The 25612-nt window shown below is 41.6% G+C and overlaps 1 protein-coding gene across 2 annotated transcripts; it reads right to left on the minus strand.

Moving 5' to 3' along the window:
* MKRN1 (makorin ring finger protein 1) lies at positions 1–23691 on the minus strand. Of its 2 annotated transcripts, none has more exons than XM_081283090.1 (8): positions 23334–23691; positions 11250–11378; positions 5730–5959; positions 4858–5084; positions 2321–2535; positions 1540–1583; positions 789–927; positions 1–426 (listed from the first exon to the last, which is right to left on the minus strand). In XM_081283090.1, the coding sequence occupies exons 1-8, from the start codon at positions 23516–23518 to the stop codon at positions 282–284; spliced, it is 1314 nt and encodes a 437-aa protein (XP_081139216.1). In that variant the 5' UTR covers positions 23519–23691; the 3' UTR covers positions 1–281. The 2 variants fall into 2 exon arrangements, with proteins under 2 accessions (XP_081139216.1, XP_081139215.1); XM_081283089.1 differs by having other exon boundaries at positions 1473–1583; positions 23334–23689.
* Between the last annotated feature and the right edge of the window lie 1921 nt (positions 23692–25612).

A 25612-nucleotide genomic window follows, 5' to 3' on the forward strand; every position in this document is an offset into this window, starting at 1 on the left:
CTAACTTTAAGATTTATTTTTGTAACTTTTTGAAACAGAGAAAACAGACACTCCTTGGGGAAAGGGGAGGGGAGCAGCAGGCCCTGGGTAAGTGATCACGACAGCACCTGGAGTGGAGAGGCCTGCCTAGGAGAGCAACACGCACTGCCACGCGGCACAGGGGACAGCTACTGTCTGAGGCTCGCAGACCAGTTCCCGTGCCACTCAAAGCTGCTATAGGTCCAAGTCATAAAAATCTTCCAGCTCATCGTGAAACAAGTCCCACTCGTCCTCAGAGTCTGTCAGCTCGTCGTCCCCACCTGCAGCCAAAAGCATAAGCAACATCTCGCCCAGCTCAAAGGTGACAACCTCCTCTTCATCGTTGTCAAAGGGGTTGCTGTTCTCTCTTTCCTCAATGAGTTCCCAGAAGTGGTTCCTTCGTTGGGCCTGTAAAAAACAAGGCCATGATAGGGGTAGCACTGCTGAGTAGTGTCTTCTATTCTGTTGCTTATAAGGCAAACCATCCAGCACAGAGGGCATGACGAACCAGACTTCTTACTTACGATCCATCTTACCAATCCTCCCCTCTGGGTACTTGTTGCCAACAGTTTAGGCTAGGGCCTTCCACACTGTCTTTTTTTCCTTTCCTATCCCTCCCAGTTTTCCAAGGTCTGCCTCCTCCTTTTATCCTCTCCTCCAGTCTCACTCCCAGCTCTGAGTGCTAATCTTGGCTTTCCCCTTCCTTCCCCAATGTTCAGACTCAACTGATCGTGGAATTTCCCCTTCTTTAGAAAAACAGCGAGAGTTACCCGGTATCTGCTTGATGTTCCCACTTTCTGTCTCTGTGGCTCCTCTCTACGGCCATCAGGGTACGCATGCTTGTAAAAACAGTTCCCTCCAAATGGACAGCTCCCACGTCCTTCATCAAAATACCTGCACGCCTTGTTGCTGGAAAGGAAAATATCGCAACCCTTATTCACAGTGGACTTCAGGCCTATATCCAGGGTTTCTTTAAACAGGTAGTAAGGGTAGAACCCGGATATCAGTTCACAGCCCTCCCCAACGTGTGTTTTTATAAACGTGTGCTAAGGCATGAAACACTAACACAAAGTCACTGTTCGAATCTATGCTGTTACCAACTCAAGGATTGTGTTCCAATAGAAAGGAAAATCTTCTAGAAAGCCAACACGTAAAAATTAATATGGGACAACTATGACATGACTCAGAATAAGGTAGAACCCATTCATGGTCTTTAGCTATCTATCAACAGTAGAGACATCATTATAACGCAGTCCCTTGGCAGGTACCTCAAGGACTGTGTTATACAGCAAGATACAAAGTGGGTAAGTGGTATGAGGGTGACAAAATAAACTGTACTGGGAAGCAAAAGAAAGGGTAGGAAGGAGGTAGGAGTGTGTAATGCAGCACTGATCTTCCAAAGTGAACCCAAGCTGTTGGGCTCTCGGCTTGAGAAAAGGCTGCAGTGCTCATACCTCATTGCCTCCTTGTATTTCTGAATGAGTTTCTGCTTCTCTTCTTTCTCTTCCACCCAGTACTCACTTGGAATGACAAAGTTAGATGTGATCCGGCATTCTGGGCAGGACCTGGGAAACAATGAACAGGCTGCAGTGCAAATCCCCCTTTACAGACCCACTCTTAAGGACACACCCTGGTGTGTCACCTCCAGACTTAAGGGCTTAACTGAGAGGCACTTGGGCATTTCCTGAAAGGGTTCCACATACTGTCAAACAACTGACCCTTTCTTTGAAGGCAAGACAAAGTCCTTCATAAATTCAAGTCAATGGCTAGCCAGTTCATTTTTTAAAAATAACTTAGATTAAAAAACAAAACAAAAGAAGACATTTCACACAGACTCCTTTTTCTTTCGTTTAAATAAATTTATTTCTTGTAACTTTGCTCTGTTTAGATTATGTAGTATTTGTTCAGTTATGAGAACAATCTTTAAAGGATGGTGGATTATTGGCTAGCTTAATGGATGGAATAGGAAAAGTGGAAAATGTAAAACGTCAGGAAACATACATTCGGAGCTAGATAAGTTTGTTCACGGAGCCTAAACTGGCTAATCCATTAAACACAATCTCCTCAGAAAAAGCACAAAGATTCTACTAACTGATACATAGGGTTTCCTCATTCAAATAAAAGTAAACCAACTAACCTAGCAGCTAGCTGAAATACAAAGAAGAAATCCCAATTAGAATACCCCAATTTCAAGATAAAATGCATGCATTTAAATGCGGTCCATCTGGTTGAATGTTGGCACAAGGTACTAAATTCTTCCCCAAAATAGAAAGCACAAACGAAGATTGGGGAGGAGTCTCACTTTATGATCTTGCTCTCAAATTGCTTAGCACTCCTCCACTTGCGAATACACTTGAGACAGTAGGTGTGGTTGCAGTTGGAGAGGATCCCAAAGCGGCGCTCACTGGGGTTGGCTTTCTCATAGACCACCTCCATGCAGATCCCACACACCATGTCCTTGCTGCGCTGCACAGCAAAAGACAGCTCCATGTCCTTCTCGTGGGCCTCAATGCAAGACTAGGAGAAGGAAGAGATGAGAAGCATCCTGAAAGACTTCCACTCCACAGTTCATGAATGTTCAGACAATCAAATCATCAAATGAAATGTTTTCCTAATTTGACTTGAAAGTAAGTTTTGTTCACAAGTGAACATAAGTGAAATGATATTATCAGACTCCACAATACTGTAAAATCAAACTGTGAGGACTCAACTTCAGAAACTGAAAAACTACCCTATATTCTCTATCCTAAACTTGAAGCTCCACTGTTTTTTCCTACGTTAAAGATGGTTTTTCATGCTTAAGAGATTTTCTGGCTTCTAGTTGGATAATGTTATCAGTATTAAGATTCTAATTTAGGGGCTGGGAATGTGGCTCAGGCGGTAGCACGCTCGTCTGGCATGAGTGCGGCCCGGGTTCGATCCTCAGCACCACATACCAACAAAGATGTTGTGTCCGCCGAGAACTAAAAAATAAATATTAAAAATTCTCTCTCTCTCTCATTCTCTCTTAAAAAAAAAAAAAGATTCTAATTTAAAAACTGTCAGAAAATAAAGGTAAAGGAAATCATGTACCAGGTACATAATCTTCATATGCTATTTATTGGCAGTGTCAGGGACTGAAGTCAGAACCTCACAGCTACTAGTCAAGAGTTCTAATACTGAGCCATACTCCCAGGCCCTAATATGCCTTAAGAAGAAAAAAAAAAAAAAAAACCCTGCTTTACTGAGATAATTAACACACCATGTTATTCACCCATTTAAAAACTGTACAGGGCTGGGGATGTGGCTCAAGCGGTAGCGCGCTCGCCTGGCATGCGTGCCAGGGTTCGATCCTCAGCACCACATACCAACCAGGATGTTGTGTCCGCCGAGAACTAAAAAATAAATATTAAAAAAAAAATTCTATCTCTCTCTCTCTCTTTAAAAAAAAAAAACTGTACAATTAGGCTCAGTGGCAGAACACCTGCCTTGCACATGTGAGGCACTGGGTTAGATACTCAGCACCACATAAAAATAAACAAAATAAAGATATTGCATCATTCTATAACTAAAACATATTTAAGAAATTGTACAATTAAATCTTTTTTTTTACAATTAAATCTTTTTTTGATATTCAGTTGTACAAAAAATTACCTTAAAATTAATATTAGAATGTTTCCATTACCCCTAAAAAGAAACCCCATACTCATTAGCAGTTACTTCTTTTCCCTCAAAATCCCCAAGTCCTGGGGCTGGGGATATAGCTCAGTAAGTAGAGTGCTTGCCTTGCATGCACAAGTTAGTACCCAGCAGCAGCAGCACCACCACCACCCACCCCCCTCCAAAAAAAAAAAAATCCCCATCTCAGCAACCACTATTCTGTGGATTTGCCAGTTCTCTGGTCTTTTATGACTGGCTTTGTTCACTTATTATGTTTTCAATGTTATGTGATATTCTTAGTACTTTGTTTCTTTTTAATGTTGATAAATATTACACTGGGTGGAATACATTTTACTTATCAATTCATCAGATGATAGACACACTTCAGTTGTTTCCACTTGGGGACTGTTATGAATAATACTACTATAAAAATCTATCTACAAATTTTCATGTGGACATCAAGTACTCTTTAATCTATAAGAAACATGATTATAGAAAATACAAAATTCAGAAGAGCCACCCATAATCCCACATAACCACTTAATGTTAGTATATATTCCCTTGTCTATTCCTAAAACCCTTTGTTTTTACAGTCTTCAGAGGTAGGTCCTACTACCCTCAATATATAGTTATAAGGACTTTTTTTCTTTTTTGGTATTGGTCACTCTACCACTGAGCCACACCGCAGCCCTTTTTCCTTTTTTGTTTTATGACAGGGTCTTATGAAGTTGCTGAGGCTAGCCTCAAACTTGTGATACTCCTGCCTCAGCCTCTTTTAAGTTACTGGGATTACAGATGGGTACCATCATACCCAATTTGAAATGTGAATTTTAAAAGTAAATCATATGGAATGTTAATCTCAGAAAAGCTATTATTAGAAAAAAAAAGAAAAATATTTAAAAGCCCATAGTTTGAGGTTCTGGAGGCAAGGCTTTTTTTTGTTTCTTTTTTGGTTTGATGCTAGGGATTGAACCTAGGGATTTGCATATGCTAACCAAGGGCTTCTACCACTGAACTAGATCCCTAGCCTCTAGAAGTATAACTTCTTGATAAAGCATTCAAGAAGCTCAGAGAAGAAACACTTCTACTTACTGAAAACCATTCAATTCATCAAACACTTTTCTAAAATGAACTGACATTGTGAAAGGGCAAATACAGCTTCTTACACCTGAAAACACAGGCGTCTCCCTGAAGACTTACTTTGATGTGCTGTGACCTCTGGGCTGCATCCATCGGGTGGAGGACTTGCAGCCCACACATGTCACACGAGTCTCCGTGGAGATACACACAGTTCTCCCCATAGCGGCACTCTCCCACTGCAGCATAGGGGCAAAGCTGCTTCTTAGTTTCCACTGCAGTTTGCTCTTTCTCTGATTCTTCCTTGGTCACTGAGCCCTGCAGGGGTGCTTCAGTGCAGGAAGGGGCAGCTGAAAATGTGTAAGAGGGTAGTAAAGGTCCAAAAGGATAAGGCATATTAAGAACTATAAGGTACTGAGAACCTAACTGAAAAGAAAAAAAAAATTAAACTCAAAACAGTCTACTAAACTAATTTCTTCACTAATGAAATCAGGACCTCCTGCATGCTAGGTAAAATGCTACCACTGAGCTACATTCCCACCCTTTCTTATTTTGAGATAGGGTCTACTACATTGTCCAGGTGGGCTTCAAACTTTCAATTCTGCTCCCTCAGCCTCCCAAGTAGCTGAGATTAAAGACATGCACCACCACACCCAGCTTTTTTGGGCCCTTTTTATTGAGACAGGGTTTCACTAAGTTGCCAAGGCTGGCCTCAAACTTGATTCTCCTGCTTTAGCTTCCCAATTACAGGTGTGCACCACCATGTCCAGCTTAATTTCTTTACTCTTTCAAGATATTTTTCTCTAATAATGACATTTCCAAGATAAGGCTTGTTATTGGGATTCAAAAAGTTTGTTTCACTCCATCTGTAAGTCCTAGGGTATCCAATTTAAAGTGATAAATTAGGCTAAATATGAAGTCTGGAAGCAGGAAGACTGTGAAAACTCAGTTTAACTGATGAAGTACCTCTTTATATTATTCTTTAGAATACTTACTACGTCCACAGTAGGGCTGCCCAGGAACAAACTCAATGGCATTCACCCAGTCCTCTGAACCTGCTCCTACTGTTGGATAGTTTGAATTTCTTGACTCAGCTTCGCCTGTATTCATTTCGACAAGCGGTCCAACCACGGATGAGAGACTTGAGGAAGCAGCAAGGGAAGGTTTTGCAATTAGATCTGTAGCAGTCGCTTCTTCCTGTTTCAATGGCTTGCTATGTTCATATCTGGGCGGGGGGGAAAAGTAAAAAGCAAGCAGTTAGGGATGGGGATATAGCTCAGCAGTAGTAGAGTCCTTGCCTTGCATGCACAAGGCCCTGGATTCAATCCCCAGCAACCCCTGCCCAACACACACACACAGAGTCTTGACATCTAGGCAACACAGAAGTGACTCCATAGTCATTAAAGAGTGAGGCTGTAGATGTGGAATAGTGTCTAAAATATACTACTTAGTGAAATAAATAAGCTGCAGAGCAACAACAAAAAACAAGCCTTCTGCCAGATTACCCCTATAATCCCCAAGACTCAGGAGAATAAGGCAGTAAGAATCACAAGTTCAAGGCCAGCCTCAAGCAAGACTCTCACAATATAAAACAGGCCTGGGGACCTAGCTCAGTGGTAGAGCAAGGCTAGGTGCAATTCCCAATACAAAAACAAACAACAAAATAAAAAAACAGCCTTTAACCAAGTTTGGCCTATAGGCCACCCACCCCTGCTATAAACCACTTATTACTCTTCAAATTTAACTGATCAGGAAGTTTCAGCTAGTTAACAACCTACAGTTCCCATGGTAACTCTGCTAAAGAAACCACATCCCAAACCAAGTGAATGATTAATCAAACCAAAATGGACACTGAGGGCTGGGAGTAATGCTCAGGTGGTAGAGTGTTTGCCTCACATGCACAAGGCCCTGGGTTCAATCCCCACAAAAAAGAAAAAGAAAAAAAAAGTGTACAAATCACCTTTAAAAGATACATATGTACTTTCATATATTTCCTTTTCCCATAGTCTTTCATGGAGTATTTCCCAAACTTTTGCCCCATATAGATAGTCTCTCCTCCCTTTTCAATCTGTAAATCACTAAACCTATCTCCAAATACAGAAAACAAAACAATTACTCCCTTCATGGAGGAACTTACTGCTTGAGAAAAATGCTGATAATTCAGGCTTTTGGCTACTATTGTCATTCAGACAAAATAAATTAATTTTGTTATGTAGTAAATCTAAATCTTAACTTCTCAAATATCTACCTTACTTAACAGCCTTCGCAATGAAACAGTATTAACCATGGGTCTATTTATGCTTACATCTAAGAAAGAAGAATTTGGCAAACCTTTGCTGAGCTGCTCTGTATTTAATCACTATATTCTATTACCCCAAACATTCACATTCCAACTCTTAGGTAACCTTTTTTGGCTTGAAGTATAAGTGAAATGAGAATCCTGCTATCAGCTTCAAAAACCCAATGCACTGTGTTCTGGGGTGGAATTATATGAGCTGAGGGGAAAGAACTATCAGGAATAGGCTTTTTCATGGGCTGGGGATATAAATGAGTTGAGTACTTGTGCATGTAAGGCCCTTGGTTCGATCCCCAGCACCAAAAAAATAAATATGCTCTTTCATTTGTTTCATTTCACTTCATTGTCAAAGATCAGTGAAGGACTACTAGGGATATGGGGATATAGTTCAGTGGTCGTGCACTTGCCTAGCATGCCTCTGGGCCTGCTTTTGACTCCTAGCACCACGATTTTTTTTAAATCTACATTTATCCATTAACAGAATCTCAGAATAGCTGGGCATATAATGCTATTCACACCTATAATGCCAGTGGCTGGGGAAGCTGAGGCAGAAGGTTCGTGAGTTCAAAGCCAGCTCAGCAAAAGCGAGGTGCTAAACAATTCAGTGAGACTCTGCTCTAAATAAAATACAAAATAGGTCTGGGGATGTGACTCAGTGGTGGAGAGATCCTGAGTTGAATCCCTGGTACCACCCAAGCCCTCAAATCTCAGAATAAACTTGCTTTTGTTTGATAATTTTAAAATTATGTATATTTATATTATGGGGATTGAATCCAGGGCCCTGTTTTGAACATGCTAAGTTAGTACTCCACCACTGAGTTATACCCACAGCCGTTTAATTTTCTGTTTTGATTCAGGGTCTCAATAAGTTGGTCAGGCTGGCCAAGAACTTGTCAATCTTTTGTCTCAGCCTCCCAAAGGACTGGGATTCCAGGTATGCAACATCATACCCAGCTTAGAGGAAACCTTCATTTTAAGTTTTTCAAAACCTTCTCATTTGATGGCAGGGACCTTGTTTTATTTATACTGAGTAGATAGAATGGTGCTTAATGTGTGATTGATTACAAAATAAACTGCTTGGGCACGTTCATCTCAGTTCAGTTTTCTTTTTCTTTTTTCTCTTCTTTTTTTTTTAAATATTGGGGATTGAATAATCCAGAGTCTCACTAAATTGGTGAGGCTGCCTTGAACTTGCAAATCTCCTTCCTGTGCCTCCCCCACAGGAAGTCACTTCTTTACTATTAACACAGACATCAAAAAACCCTAAATTTCCTTCATTGGGAAACTCACATCTGCTAAAATATTGCAGCCTCATCAAAACTGGACACCTGGGCCGGGGTTGTAGTTCAGTGATAGAGCAATTGCCTAGCACATGTGAGGCACTAGGTTTGATCCTCAGCATCACACAAATAAAATTAAGGAATTGTGTTCATATACAACTTAAAAAAACAGGGCACCTCCTCACTCCTTGGTCAAAATTCTCAGTCTCCTTTCCTACAAAGAAGCCCTCTGAATACAGGGGAAGACTGAAGATGGGCTTCTAAGTTTCTAAGAGAAAAAGAATGCCCTTTGGAACTGCAAAACTGCATGAAAAATAAAATGACTAACAGGTAGACCTAGGCCAGATTTCTACAATCTTTACCTTCAATTTCCCATTCATTCCACCTGTATGGTCCAATCAGATGAACACTACTTCTGTATCTTTTCCTATTCTGTCCCAGTCTATTCTCCAAAGCTCTCTGCTGGGCACTTTTTGTGGGAGGTGGGGAAAGGTTTACCAGGGTTTTAACCCAGGGGTGCTTAACCACTTAACCACTGAACCAATCCATATCCCCAGCCCTTTTTTTGAGATAGAATTTCACTAAGTTCCTTATAACCTAGACAAGTTGCTATAAGGCTGACTTTGAACTTCCTCAGCTCTCAAGTCACTATAGGCATGCGACACAGGGCCCAGTCTGATTGACACTTTTAGAGTCTCCCCTAGTCATTGTTGGAACAGTTCTCAACTGTCTGGAACCCAGTCCAAGAAATCTAGCTCCTCCATAATTAGCCTAGTATAGAACATCTGCAGAAACTGTTACTTTTGTACTCTAGCACATGAACCCAATAGATGACACTTTTTTTTCTATTAATGTCAATAGAATTGGCTATGACACTGTCACTAAGTCTTACCAAATATAATCATCTAAAATATGTCCAAACGTTTTGATAACAGGCATCCCTTTCAAAAAGGTGGAGCTTGATTCCTCTCCCCTTGAATGTGGTTTGGATATAGTTCAGAATTTAGCAGAAGTGACAACATGTGACTTCTGAGACTAGGTCATAAAAGGCATTGTGGTTTCTCTTGCCCCCACTGGAGTCACTGCCTCTGGAAAAGACAGCTGCTAAGCTGTAAACATACTAAAGCAGCCCTATGAAGGCCCCCTGGCCACCAGCCATGAAAGTGAGCCACTTTACAAGCTGTTCTCCAGCTCCCATCAGGCCTTCAGATGACTGTCACAATGGTCAAATCTCCACTGCCATCTCCTCAAAGTCTAAGCTAGAACTACCCAGACAAGCCACTCACAGATTTCAGACTTCTAGAAAACTGTGGGATAATAAATGTTTGTTGATTTACTCTGCTACATTTTGGGGCAATTTGCTTAACATCATTGGATAACTAAACACCTAAATAACAACAACAAAAAACTGTGCCTAGTTTCTAATCAGAACCCACCACTGAATTCCAATGTAAGGAACTCAATGAGTAACGGTATAGATTACTTAATAACTAATACCTCTTGGTTTTCTAAACATTCTAAGAAAGGTATTAGAGACATTTCTGAAAGTGTTCCCTAAGTTGTAACTGCTCCCGAGTTTATAGGATTCAGGAAGTAAGACAAAATGACAAGCCCTCTAACTAGTAACCCAACAGCTAGAGGTTTAGCTGCATGGTAGAAGGCATGAAGTATGAGGCTCCAGGTTTTGTGCCCAGGACAGGGGTGGGAGTGAGGAGTCTAATGCACCATTCCAGAGGCCTAAGAATCCACTCTCCATAATTCATAATAGTAGAGAATGACTGAACCCCATCTAATTTAGTCAAACATGTGCCTCATTCTTTGTTTTGAAAAGCAAATGCCATATACAAACACATATGCTTTCCTAGCATACACAGTTCTGGGTTCAATTCCCAACGATGAAAAAAAAAGTAATACATTCCTTCTAGGATATCTTTCCATACACTAACATTTCTAGGGAGTTTTATTTATTTATTTATTTTTTTTTTAAGAGAGAGGGTGAGAGGGGGGAGAGAGAGAGAGAGAGAGAGAGAGAGAGAGAGAGAGAGAGAATTTTTAATGTTTATTTTTTAGTTCTCGGCGGACACAACATCTTTGTTGGTATGTGGTGCTGAGGATCGAACCCGGGCCGCACGCATGCCAGGCGAGCGCGCTACCGCTTGAGCCACATCCCCAGCCCGGGAGTTTTATTTATTTATTTATAATGCTGGGAATTACACCTAGGGCCCCTTGCATAGCAGGCCAAGTACTCTTTCTACTAAGGTATAACCTAGCCCTAAAGCACTGTTTTAAATACATTATATAATGAAGCTATTAAAATTATGTATCTAGAGCTAGGGTTGTACTCAATGGTAGAGCGCTTGCCAAACATGTGCAAGGCACTGGGTTCGATTCTCAGCACCACATATAAATAAATAAAGGTCCCTCAACAACTAAAAAAATAAGTGGAATAAAATTATGCATCTAGGGCTGATGATATAGCTCAGTTGGTAGTGTTTGCTTTACATGCACAAGGCCCTGGGTTTGCTCCCCAGCATCAAAAAAAAAAAAAAAATTATACATCTACAGCTGTAGCTGTAACTCAATGGTACAGTGCTTGCCTAGCAGTGTGTGTGGCACTGGGTTCAAGCCTCAGCATTGCAAAAAAATAAATCAAAAATAAAGGTATAAAAAATATTATGTAATTACTTTTTCATCGTTTTCTCCCAACCCATCCCTGAATGAAATGAACTTAGCTGGGAGCCCTGGCTCAAGAAAGCAACTCAGGAGGCTGAAGCAGAAGAATTGCCAAGTGAGGCCAGCCTCAGCAATTTAGGAGGCTCCAAACAACTTGGTAAGACCTTATCTCAAAGGCTGGGGATGCACTTGATGATGAAGTGTCCCTAAGTTCAACTCCTAGTATCAAAACAAAATAAAAAATTAATTGATGAACAGATTCTTACCTGCAGCGGTCTCCATAAATACAGTACCCACGTTGAAAATACTTGCACACTACACCATACGGACTGTCAGAGAGGTCATGCGAGTAGCGACAGTTATCTCCTTCTTTACAAACCCCATGCATAAAATACCTGTGAGACAAAGGACCAGAAAACTAGATTAAAAAAGGCTAAAGCCAGGCCTCAAAGATTCACTACTAATATAATCTTCTAGTAAATACACAATAGTGCGAAATTAATAGAGTATACCTAGATCATGTGCCAGAATGAACCATTTGAGTACTACCATAGGCTGCCCATAGAACTAGGCAACAACTTAGATTTTAAACATTCATCTTATCACTGCAGGTCAAGTCTGACTACTGTCCTCATTTTACAGTCCTAGGGAGGTAGCCTCTTATTTTCCACTAGTTTTAGCCCTAGGAGCAGCTCTATCTGTAAAACAAATCAAAGAAACCAAATAGACTGAAAAGGGAAACCACCCTGCCAATTGTCTTTAAGAATTACAGGTGGAGGGGCTGGGGTTGTGGCTCAGTAGTAGAGAGCTTGCCTAGCATGTGTGAAGCACTGGGTTTGAGCCTCAGCACCACATTAAAAAAAAAATACATAAAATAAAGGTATTGTGTCCATCTACAACTAAAAAAAAAATTAAAAAAAAAAAAGAATTACAGGTGGAGGTAACAAGCAGCTTCCAAAAACCACACATAGAATATAAGTGAATCTAGACCAGCAGCAGGAATATTACCTGAGAATCTGCTAGAAATGCAGACTCTACCTAGGGCCTACTCAATCAGCACTGGGCGTGGGACCCAGCAATCTCTTCTCTAAAGTCCTGGATGGGCTAGGGAAATGATAACAGTCTTTTTTTTTTTTTTTTGGCAACCTTGATCCAAAAAGTGAACCGACTCCTCCAACTTCCCATCACTGCCTCCTATCTGGGGTTCAGTTTTTAATTCTTCGGTCCTTTTTCGATCTCTAAGCAGGGTTATAAAGATTTGAGTTCTGGGGCTGGGGATGTGGCTCAAGTGGTAGCACGCTTGCCTGTGCGTGCAGCCCGGGTTCGAGCCTCAGCACCACATACCAACAAAGATGTTGTGTCAGCAGAGAACTAAAAAAAAAATATTAAAAAAATTCTCTCTCTCTCTCTTAAAAAAAAAAAAAAAGATTTGAGTTCTGGAAGGCCAGAAATTCCATAACATGCATCTACACATGGCTGGTATAAAGTAAGAAAACTTGTAGACTGACCTTGTAGGACAGTGCTATGATGAGTCATATATTTCTCAGAAAATGGTAGGCAAGAAGGTGGAGATGTTAAAGCACAATGCACCTAGTGAACTGAATATTTATAGAAAGTAGATTCACATTTATCTAAGATGCCTGGGGGGGGGGGAGTTGGGCTGGGGATGCAGTTCAGTAGACATGCCTAAGAGCATGTGCTCAGCATGAGCAAGGCTCTGGGTTGGATCCCCACCACCACCACCACCACCACAAAAGGTTACTCCAAGTTTAAAAATGAACAGTTCTTTTCAGAGGTTACAAACCTTCTATGTGACAGTCCCAGATACATGAAAAGAAAAGAAAAATCTTGGTGCAAACGGTTGTAATTATCAAGACCCTTAGTATTCTAGGATTACAGTCCATAACAAAATATAAGAATGAAGTCAAATTACAAGTGTAATTAGCCTAATTTCAATTGCTATTAGATTTTAACTTTATCTAACACAGGTTTGGACTTTTGCTCAACTGCAAAACTACTTTCCACAAGCTATCCAGCTGTCTGAGCACTACACAACCCTATTTATTTTGTTTATGAAAAGAATATAATAAAATCAGACACACTTGGGAGGCTGAGACCCTAAGCAACTTAGTGAGACCCTAAGTTATATGGGGGGGCTGGTGATCTGGCTCAGTGTTGAAATGCTTCTGGATTCAATCTCTGGCACCAAAAATAAAATTAACAAAATTAGACCCAGGTTTTGGCGGAATGTTTCTACCAAACTTGTACCGATAGGTAATTTCTGACTTCATAAATGGACAAAAAGACTTAAGAAATGAAAGTCAACAACCAATTACAAGCACTACAAGATAGTCATACTTCAAAGTAACAAGTTATTAATTTGAAGCACTGCCTTGGAAAACAGCTCAGTGCAAAACCATTTACTCCCACACTTCACACATAAGACAAAGGGGTCTGTGACTTTGGTATGTCTTTGGGGTGTGTTTGATACAGGGGCTGGGGCCCATCAGTAGAGTGCTTGCCTAGCATGTGTGAGGTGCTAGGTTCAAGCCTCAGAACCACATAAAAATAAATAAAATGAAGGTATTAAATAAATAAGTAAATGTCAGAGATACTGATATAATTTTAAGGCTTGATAAAAGTTCTACCCAGTGGTATAAAGGTGTATTAAGAACTATAATGCAAATAATAACAATAATAATAAAAAGCTCATGTATAATAGTATAATTTGGAGGACATACTTTATAGAGTTGTGAAAAATGGTGTTGTGAATGGATAATTATGATTGTAATGCATTCCACTATTGTCATGTATGTATTTAAAAAAAAAGAAAATTCTACCCAGAGACCTCAAGCTGGGAAGAGAAGATGGCTCTTAAGTCTCAGGCACAGCTGTAGATATTAGGTGCTAGGGATTGAGCCCAGAGCCTTGCTAGGCAAGCCCATGGTAGGCAAGCACTCTACCACTGAGCTACATCCTCAGTCCTTTTCAATTCAAGAGAGGGTCTCACTAAGTTGCCCAAGCTTGTGATCATGCTGTCTCATTCTCAGTAGCTGGGATTACAGGTGTGTTTTGTTTTGTTCTTAAATTGTTTGTTGCACTTGGGCTTATGATGCTGTTGATTATGTCAAAGTACACCTTCCAATACTCATTCTGATCGCTGGTGACCTTTATTTTCTCAACCAATCTTTTCAAGGTACTCCAACACTTCTCCTTACCACTTTTATAACACCATGGATAAGAACTGATCTCTAAATCAGGAGGCCTAGCACAGTGCAGCAGGGCCTATTAACACTTTGGCTAAAAACTTAGTATAGCGCGTAAGCCAAATTATCTTGAAACAGTAACAAATCACTTAGGAATCTAAAACAAGATGGGTGCAGTTGTACACTGTGATTAAAGGTGTGTACAACTTAAGCCTGGGCAACTTAGTGAGACCCTGCAGTTGCACACACCTTTAATCACAGTGACTCAGGAGGCTGAGGTAGGAGGATGGCCAGTTCAATGCCAGCATCAGAAATTTAATTTAAAACACTTCTCAAAATAAAAAGGGATAGGGATGTGGTTCACTAGTAAAGTGCCCCGCTAGAACCAAAAATTAAAATAAAATACATTTGATTCTTACTCCTTCCTGTTTTAAATTCTACTGAAACATTTCCCCAGCCCTTTTTATTTTTTTGAGACAGGATCTTGCTAAATTGCTGAGGCTGGCCTTGAATTTGATATCTCATGCCTCACTCAGCCTCCAGAGTCACTGGGATTACAGGCATGTGCCATTGTACCCAGCTCACTCTCCATTTTTTAAGAACATCAAAAAAAAAAAAAAAAGGCAGGCAATATATGTGAAGTAACTGGCATAGTGCCTACACTGGAAGGCACTATGCCATATCTTTCTTTCCACATCACTCCTTTGCCCTATCAAACTCTATAATTTCTAACAATGCAGCTACATATGAACAAATAACTTAAAAAAGAGTAAGGCAACCCAACAGGGCAAGAGAGCTACATATTGTGCCACACAGGATTTAAAGGAACTGAGGTAGTGCAGCCAGAAGACAACAAAGCAATTACCTTTTCGAGCACATTCTCACAAAGGAAAATATGCGGGAAGCTACAATATCAATCTGGTTCAACATAAGGACTGAGAAACTCCACAGAAATGAAATGCATTATGGAGTTGCGGAAACAGCATCACTGAAGGAATTTAAGATGCCACTGTATCACCTAATACTGCAAAACTCAAGAGAAATACTAGCATACAAAATCCTAATTGGTTAGGGTCAAATACCAGGCATTATTTTACATGGCATTTTGGTAGATATCTCTGGGTTTTATTTTCTTACTTGCCTTTTGTCTCAGTGATACTACTAGTACACTCAAAAAAATAAATAGTGCTCACAGTGGAATCCTTTCCGGGCAACCCATCTCTGTATAAGACTGAGTATGATATAAAGTAACCCATAACAGGCAACCCTGCAAAGAATTGCTCCCTAAAACAAAACCAGTGAAAGACAGTAATTTATTTTTAAATGCTATCACCAAAAAGTAATGTCCAAATTCACCTTGACATCTATCACTGCCCAGGGTGAGCATGCTTTCTGTGAGTAGTTGGATCATTTGATTTTTTTTTAAGTACTTGGCAATGAACCCAGGGTCGCTCTCCCACTGAGCAACGCCCCTCCCCCACACGAATACACAGGCACAGGGACACTTTTTTGAGACAGGGTCTTACTAAATTACCCCCAATCTAATTCTTCCTGCCTAAGCCTCCCAAATAACTGGGATATCAGGTGTGTGCCACTGTGCCCGGTAAGCCACATGATTTCTAGTTACTTTCACTGTGAAGATTCCGAGTCCAAGCAGACACTGTCCAGAAATAAAGACAAATGTACTAGATAAAATCCCTCTACTGGACTATAGCACCTGTGGAAACCTAAGCAGAGTCACCAAGGCAGAGAACAAAAACAACAATAAATAGCCTGTAAGGGTACATAAGAGAACCAAACACCACCCTTGTTACTATCTCTAGGCATCATAATCTCTCTGGGGATTTCTAGAAATTATCATGATATGTTAAAAAGGAGGCTTTGGGGAATGGGGATTGAATCTTGAGGGGAGTACTCTACCAGACTGTTTTTTTTTTTTTTTTTTTTTTTTGAGACAGGGTCTCACCAAGTTGCTGGGGCTGGCCTAAGTAAGACCTGGTGATCTTTCTGCCTCAGCTTCCCAAATTGCTGGGATTAGAAGCATGTGAATCCAGGTCTGACCTAAAGTGACATTTAATAAATTCATCCACCATGTCATTTTCTTTTTTGTTTTTGCAGTGCCGGGGATTAAATCTAAGACTTTGTATATGCTAGGCAAGCCCTCTACCACTGAGCCATACATATCCCCAGCCTGAAATCTATACATATTTTTGTTTGCTCTGCAGTACTAGGGATTGAACCCAAGGGTATTCTCCATGGAGCTACACCCTCACCCCTTTTTATAAGACTAGGTGTTGGTAAATTGCCTTGGACTCACAATTCTCTGCCTCCTCACTTGGTAATATTTAATTTTCATGAGTGTATATACACTGTTTCTCAAACTTGATAGAAAATTCCCGAGTCAAGACATGTTTTATTCTGTTTTTACTGTTCTTGTTTGTTTTTGGTTTTGGTGGTGGTACTGGAGAATGAACCCAAGGCCTTCTGCATGCAAGGCAAGCACTCTACCAACTGAGCTATATCCCCAGCCCTAGTCTGTTTTTAATTTATTATACTACCTATGCACTTAATACATACATAAGACACCCAGGTGACATGTTAAATCATGGTGTCAGTAGCAAATTAATTTTCTTTCCCAGGGCAAGACAACTTTTTCAATGCTGTCTGAGAGTATCTTGTCTCCATTACCCATCAAAACATACTATATGTTTTGAACAACTAACAATAAAAAAAAATTAATTAAAAAAATAATATAGTTGTAGTTGAACACAAAAAAAAAGAAAAAAGAAAAAAAAAACATACTATATTCTGGGGCCAGTGGTACATACGCACACAGCAATCCCATGGGCTGCGGAGGCTGGAGCAGGAGGGGTGCAAGTTCAAAGATAGACCCAGTAATTTACCGAGGCCCTGTATCAAAATTTAAAAAGGGCTGGGAATGTGGCTCAGTGTTTAAGTGCCCCTCCTGATACTAAAAGAAGCACACTATATGTTGCAGATGTAGCTCATTTAATGGCAGAGCGCTTGTTTAACATGTGTGAGGCCCTGGGTTCAATCCCCAGTACTGGGGATAAAAAAATAAACCTATAAGCCAGACATGGTGGAGTGTAACTATATTCCTAGCTACTCAAGTGGCTCAGGCAGGATCACTTGAGCCACAGGTTCAAGGTCAGCTTGGGTAACACAGCAAGACAGCATCACAAAACACTATATAGTCTGCAAGTAATAAAATTCACTATGCACATCATGCTCTTAAATAAAGAATTTCTGGGGCTGGAGTTGTGGCCCAGCAGTGGAGCGCTCACCTCACATGTGTGAGACCCTGGGTTCGATCCTCAGCACCACATACAAAAATAAACAAGTGAAATAAAGGTGTTCGTGTCCAACTACAACTAAAAAATAAATATTAAAAAAAAAGAATTTCTAGAAAGATTTCCTTTATTTCAAAGCTATATTAAGCATGCTTTAAAAAAATAAATTTTTAAAATCGACAAATCAAATTGTAATTTGTGTATTTTCAACTTCCAGAACATTCATCACTGTAGAAGCATTCCATTAACAGTGCATAAATTCAAAATTATAATTGGCAAACTGCAATTTTTCTTTAAATATTAACTGTTTTAACCCCACACTCAAGACAACTTCAAGGGGGCATTTCTATTTTATAGCATTCCTCTAATAAAAGATATCAAGAACAGCCTGATGGTGGCAGCATAATACAGTTTCTCAGCAAAGGTATTAAGCTTTTTTTAAGCAACAGAAATAAAACACAATGAGAATTTCAAAAGAAGCATTAAGAAAAGAGTAATTAACAAGAAAATACAGATGATTATAATCAGTCAAAACCAAACATCCTTATCCTAAGAATGTCAAACTTTAAAGATGCTTATATCCTAAGTATAGAAAACACTCACCCAAATTCCTAAATACAGAATTGATCTATTATGAAGAGAAATGAGCAACCACCAGAACACACCACTATACCTTGAATTGTCTTCAAAGGAGATTTAGCTATCAAACACACCAAAAATATTTATACTATATACTTCTGCATTCACTTAACATTTAGTATTGTGTCCCCACTGCAGATGGCCAATGCTTATTTATTGAATGACTGGATGGAGCTAGGAGTATGCTCAGTGGTACAGTACTTGCCTAGCAAACATGAGACCCTGGGTTCAATAGGCAGCATCGAAAATGTTTTTCACATAAATTTGTGAAGATGATTAAATAAGATAGCCCAAGAAGACATACATGTTCTAGCTAGGCACAAACTGCTAGTGCCTGTTATAATCCCAGTTGTGGCAGGAGGATCACAAGTTTAAGGACAACCTCAACAACTTCTGCGGAACTCTGGCTCAAAATTAAAGGGGAAAAAAAAACTGGGGATGTAGCTCAATGGTAAAGCACCCTGGGTTTAATCCCTAGTACAAAAAAAAAAAAAAAAGGTCCATTAAGTCCTTTGTTTTTACCAGTTTATATGTGTTTCAAAAATGAAAAGCAGAGGAAACTTACAAATTTATATTAAACTGGGCAATTTCACGTTTGACTTTACCACGATCAACTCAAGCATGGGCTAACTCCATACTCTATGCCAAGCACTGAGCAAAGCCCTGCAGAAACAATGATAAACAAGAGTCCTCCTCTCAGAGCTAATAGGAATAAAGATTTCATAGTTGCTGTTCCTATAACCAAAACAAAAACCTCCCCCGCACTACCCAGTACTGGGGATTTATCCATGGGGCTCTTTACCACTTAACCTCATTTTCAGTCCTTTTAATTTAGAGAAAAGGTCTGGCTAAATTGCCCAAACTGATCTAGAACTCTTATCCTCCTGCTTCAGTCTCCCAAGTAGCTGTGATTATAGGCCAATGCACTGAGAAACTTAAAAAAAAAAAAAAAAAAACATGTAGGTACCTGAAACAACAGAAAACAATGTCAAATATCAAACCCCAAGATATATCAATTAACCTGTAGGTTTTTTCCATTCCTTTGTTCTGAAACAGGGTCCTATGTTGCCAAGGCTGTCTTGGAACTCCCCAGGTTCAAGGGATCTTGTCTCAGTCTCTGAAGTGGCTAGAACTACAGGTGTTTGCCACCATGCCAGGCTTTAGTTTCTTTGTGTTTTTGCTCAGCATGTAAATTTGTTAAATACATAATTCTGTAACAAGGGTTCACTTGATGCTTTGACTACATCCCTTGTCACATTAAAACTTACATGTTTTTTCTTTCTCCCAACCTTCTCCTCTCTGATCTCGCCTTCCTAATGTCATTTTCTCTGAATCACCTCTTTAAAAAAAAAAAAAAAAAAGATAAGCAGAATCACAGGCTCTGGGTCAGGAGTCCCCTCAAGACCTTGTCTTCCTTTTTGGATTGGCATCCAGGACGAAGACTGAGCTTTCAGCTAGAAATTTACTGGTTCCGGGGCAACAAATTCCCACTCACCCAGGAGGAAAGGCAAGGCAATTTCATTAACTCAAAGATCCTAAAGACAGGGCACAGGGGCTGGGGATGTGGCTCAAGCGGTAGCACCTTCGCCTGGCATGCGCGCAGCCCTGGGTTGGATCCTTGGCACCACATACAAATAAAGATGTTGTATCCGCCGAAAAATAAAAAATATTTTAAAAATTCTCTTTCTCTTAAAAAAAAAATAGACAGGGCACAAACTTGTAATCCTAGCAACTGTTGAGGCAGGAGGATCACCAGTTCAAGGTCGCAACCTGAGGAAAACCTATCTCAAAATGAAAAATAAAATTCAATCCCCAGCACAAAAAAAACTAGGAGGGGCTGGGGATGTAGATAAGTGGTAGAGTACACCTGGGTCCAGTCCCTAGTACAGCACACAATAATATTGTAAAGGAAGGCACAGGGGAATGATGAGTCTAGAACACCATTATTTAGAATCCCTATGAGGAACTAGGAAAGGAGAAACAGGGAAAACTAACAGAGGGAAAAACAAAAACAAAGTGTTGACAGTAACAACGAATTCTGTTCAGAGATGTAAAGTTGGGGTCAAGATACAAATTAGACAATAGAAATGCCAGGTTGGTGATGGGTATTCCGTGGCCAGACTATATTTAGGCTGAAGATGATGGATAAAGTCAAGGTATCTTATGGAGCTGTAAAAATTTCTATTCAAGCTGCATCATGTTCACAGTATAGAGGTGGATTGGCTCTGCAAAATGAATTGCATTGGCTCTGCAAAATGAATTGTGGGAAAGTCCAGGAATTCAAGAGTTAAACTCGTTTTATATTTTTAAAGACTCATTAGCACATAAAAAGCAACTGTAGTGCTGCAAACACCTGAAATCCCAACTGCTCACCAGGATGAGGCAGGAAGATTCAGAGTTTAAAGCCAGCCTCAGCAACTTAGCCAGACCCAACGCAACTCAGTGACAGCCTGTGTCAAAATAAAATATGAAAAAGGGCTGGGAAATGAAAAACCCCAAAATGGTTTGGGAAAATGCCTGGGAAAAGATATATACATTGATATAACGTTGATTCTTTCCCAATACATTCTTTACCAGTGACAAAAGAAGCCCTGGGGAGAAGACGACCATCAAACCTAAAAAGACAGACTCTGGACTTAAGCATTGATGTCTCCCAAAACAGATCCTTTCCAGATGCTGGCCGCTGACCCCAGACCCTCCATTGTCCACTTAAAAAAAAAAAAATTCCTTAGTGCCCAAACTGATATGCTCATTAACTAAGTCACCTCTCGGTATAACTTATAAACCCAGACGTTGTCAGTGGCTCATTTTCCACCAGGAAGGTGGGTCCATCAAAGGTGTCACTCCTTTCCTGAATAAAAGCTTTAAGTGAAGTTCTGGTCCAGTCCTTTTGTGCTAATGGGGGGGGGGGCGGCGCCTGGGGTTGTGGCTCAGTGGTAGAGCACTTGCCTAGCAAGTGTGAAGCACTGGATTCCATCCTCAGCACCACATAAAAATAAAGAGGGCTGGGGTTGGAGCTCAGAGGAAGAGCTCGCCTAGCAAGCATAAGCACTGGGTTCGATCCTCAGCACCACATAAAATAAAGGTATTGTGTCCACCTACAACTAATAAAATAAATGTTTAAAAAAAAATTAAAAAGGCTTGGGAGCCAGGCGCAGTGGCACACGGCTGAGGAGGCTGAGGCATGAGGATCACAAGTTCAAAGCAAGACTCCAGTTTAGCAAGACCCCGCCTCAAAATAGAATTAAAAACGGGCTGGGGAACCCGCCCACGCCTGTAATCCCAGCGACTCGGAGGGCGGGGGCAGGAGGATTTAGAGTTCAAAACAGTCTCAGCAATTTAGCAGGCACTTTGCAACTCAGGGAGACCCTGTCTTGCGCCCCTGGGTTCAATCTCAGGTACAAAATATGTAAACAAGATTTAAAAAGAGGGGCTGGGGATGTGGCTAAAGCGGTAGCGCGCTCGCCTGGCATGCGCGCGGCCCGGGTTCGATCCTCAGCACCACATACCAACAAAGGTGTTGTGTCCGCCGAGAACTAAAAAATAAATATTAAAAATTCTCTCTCTCGGGGCTGGGGATGTGGCTCAAGCGGTAGCGCGCTCGCCTGGCATGCGTGCGGCCGGGTTCGATCCTCAGCACCACATACCAACAAAGATGTTGTGTCCACCGAAAACTAAAAAATAAATATTAAAAATTCTCTCTCTCTCTCTCTCTCCCCCCCTCTCACTCTCTCTTTAAAAAAAAAAAAAAGAAATTCTTTCTCTCTCTCTTTAAAAATAAATAAAGTTTTAAAAAAATTCTCTCCCCTCTCACTCTCTCTTTAAAAAAAAAAGAAATAATAAAAAAAGAAGACTTAAAAAGAAAAATAAAATCAACTATATCCTAGTAAAGACAAAAATTCGAATAATCGGTTCCATGAATAGGAACTTTAAAAAATTTTTTTCATTCCTTCAGATATCGCATTTGAATAGGATCTACAGATTAAGAGAGTTACCTGAAAATTTTTTTTCTGCATCCAGTGATTGAAAATCAGATTATCATTCATACCTTACATATATCATATAAAGATCGAGAGAGCTAGGCTGAGGGTTATGGCTCAGTGATAGAGAACTCGCGTATCTTCAGCACCTCCTAAAAATGAAATAGATACTGTATCCAACTAAAAAATAAGTATTTTAAGAAAAAAAAAAAGATCGAGAAAGCTTCAATGTGGCCATCAATGTGTCACAAGAAAGACTAGGAATACTCAAATCTTGTCTTTAATGCTACAACCGTGACTTCTATATGATCGGGAATTTTTTTTATATATTTGCATATAAACTATCTTGGCCAGAAGAAAACCCGAGCCTGGGTTGTATAAAAGAAAGCTTACAACAGTCGATGCCGATCAGCGCTTTGAAGCTGGAATATAACACCTAAAATAAGCTCTTGCGTCCGCGTCTGCATTCGGCCATCCACTCATTTTTCGCAGACCCTCTGGCTTACCCAACCACAGCCAAACCTCTCTCTTTGGGTTCTCCCTTCACGAGCAGGATGCGTGAATTTGGAAAAAGCAACACTGCTCTGGGCGAGAGTAATAATGCAGCTCCTTAAAGCAAGGGTGGAGAGCTCGACCCCGAGCCCCGACCGCTGGGTTCCAAGACAAAGCTCGGAACCGCCAACCCCGACAAACATACAAAGAAATACAAAAGCTTCTTCTCTCGGGCGGGGGAGTGCGCGGGGCGGAGAGAGGAGAAAAGACGTTACAAACGGATGACACGGAGCAAAGACCCCCGGGGACAGGCAGCCCTCGGCGGGGTCTCCCGGGCCGGGAGAGGCCGTTAGAGCCTGGCTGGGAGCGACCACCTCGCGCCCGCTTCCCGAACCTCCGGAGCCCGAGGTGGGGCGGGGGCGTCCTCCCACACAGCCCCGACACGCCGAAGCCAGCCCGAGGGGTCGGCCTACCTCTCCCCGAGTGCGAGGGCGCCGGAGAAGGGGTGGCCCGGAAGGTGGCGGCCCCGCAGAGATCGCGCGCTACCAGCCTTTGCGGACCACGCTGAGGCCTCGGACGCCGGCGGGGACAGACAGCGACGGTCCCGGAGCAGTCAGCGGGGGTCGCGGAAACGCCGGCCCCTCCCTCGCGCCCGCCCCCGCCCACGGCCCCCGCCCACGGCCCCCGCCCCTCGCCCGGCGCTCCGCCACGCAACGTCCTACCTGCAGGTGACCTGTTTGGTCCAGCCGCCGCCGCTGCCGTCGCTGCCACCGCCCCCTCCTCCCGCCCCCGGGGACGGGGCAGCGACTGTGGGGATAGGGGTGGGGGAGGCCGCTGCCACCGCCGCCGCTGCCGCTCCTGCTCCTGATGTTGTGGCTGTTGTTCCGGGAGCCGCAGCCTCCGCCATTACTGTTTATCCCACACAGCAATGGCCCCGGAACTTCCGGGATCACATAGTTCCGGTCCGGCTGAGGGGAGAAGGCGGCGATGGGAGGGGAACGAGGCCCGGGCGCCCGCTGGGTCCGCGCGAGCCCCGCGTCGCGTCTCGGTGAGCTCTGGCCACTAGGACCGCGGGCCCCGGGCGTGTGCACCCGCGGCCCGCCCCCGACGTCGCTGATTGGTGGAGCTGACGTCTCCGCAGAGAAAGGGCGGGGCTCCGCCGGCTCCATCCAGGTGTGCCGGGTGCTCAAAATCCGGGCGACCGAGGTTCACTGGCAAAGCCTTTCCTCCTAGCCGAGGGAGGGGAAATGGGGCGCCTGGGGAGGGAAGACCTGGGTTTAAATCCGCGCCTTCCCATGTCCCAAGTGTGAGTTTGGGGGCTTGATATTGCTTATATCTTTCCACTTCTCTCAGATGAGGATAACAGCAGACCCTACTTCACTGGGATTACTGAGAGTTGTCAGAATCAAAATAGAGATGTCGAGCCCTGTATCAAATAAAGCTAGGAGGGCATGAAGAAGGAGGCTGACAGGCATAGATGCCTGATAAAAACTGTCACTAAGCACTGCCGGAACCACAACCTTGCACCTGAAAAAGGTATTTCTGCAAGGATGTCTGTCCCAACAACTACTTGATTCAGCCTTGGACTGTTGCCTGCCTTAATATTGAACGTGTAACCAAAACTTATTTCAAGAAAATTGTGTGATCCTTATTTTGTCTTTGAGTTTTCCGCTCGCATTAACCTCCTTGTATACACAAATAGTTTACAATGGCACATGCATTCCCATTGTAATGTCTATTCCAGAAAAAACATGCTAATCTTTGGAGAGTCTGTTATTTAGGTTGATAGATTACACTGTGTTATTGCTTAGTTCGTAGTAAACACAAATGCTATTTCCTGTTTCTCCTGTCAGCAGTGTAACTTAAGCCAGGTTTCCCCCACCTTGTCCTTTAAAGGAAAATTAATTGAATCACAGTGTGACCAGAATTGGGAAGGCAGCTAATTTCTTGGCCAAGTATTTCACCCTCTTTTTTTTATGGTTATTATTTATAAAGATTTTTATAATATTATACTTTCAAGTAATCATTTTTTGTTCTTTTTAGACATGACAGTAGACACATTATAAAGTCCCATTCTTGAGGTTGTACATGATATGCAGTTTCACTGGTCATTATTTCAACCTCTTTGGACCCGAGAGAATATTGTAATGGCTAAACAAAGCCTCTGCAGTTAGCTTATATCCATCATCTCTAGGCTTCTCCCCTTCCTAGCTCTGTCTTTGGCAAATTATCTGATCTCTTGATCCTTCTTCTATCTCCTTCTGGAAAAGGAGTAGAAAAAGAAGAAAGAGGGCCTATCCAGAGGTGGTTGTGAAAATTAATGAGAATTCATGTAAAAATAACAACAACAACAAAAAAATACTGAACATAGTGTTCCACCCTACTGTTAATACTTAATAAATAATGAAAAGCTAAAGGTGTCAGGATATTCCAGCTTCCTTCCTTCTTTCCTTCTTTCTTTTTATAAGTATATCTTAAAAAAAAAAAAAAAAAAGAGTATGCCCTTGCTGGGCCTATCCCATGCTAAGCAGGCCTCTAGCCCTGAGCTATACCACCAGTTTGTACCTGTCCCCCACTTTTTTTTTCCAGTGCTAGGTTAAACCCAGGCCAAAACTGTATTTAAAGCTATGTCCCCATTAATGCCCCCTTATCCATTCAGATGCAGAACTCTGTGTCCCCATTAATGCCCCCTATCCATTCAGATGCAGCATAGTAATCCTGAGCTTACCCACACATTTCTTCATAAAAGCTTAAAGTGTACTTTTTTACAGTCTGTGTACTTTGAAAAAAGAAAAATCAGCCTGTTGACAATGGGACCATGATGTACCTTGCAAGAAGAGTGGCAAAGCCAATGGAAAACAGTGTCTCTCCCAAGGCCACACCAGAGCAGCAAAATGACTAGTTCTCTACTTTCGAATAACTACTGCCTTTTTTAAAAAAATATTTATTTTTTAGTTATTGGCGGACAACATCTTTGTATGTGGTGCTGGGGATGGAATCC

The sequence above is a fragment of the Spermophilus citellus genome, assembly GCF_964194105.1.
Source record: "Spermophilus citellus genome assembly, chromosome: 3".
Classification (NCBI taxonomy): Eukaryota; Metazoa; Chordata; class Mammalia; order Rodentia; family Sciuridae; genus Spermophilus; species Spermophilus citellus.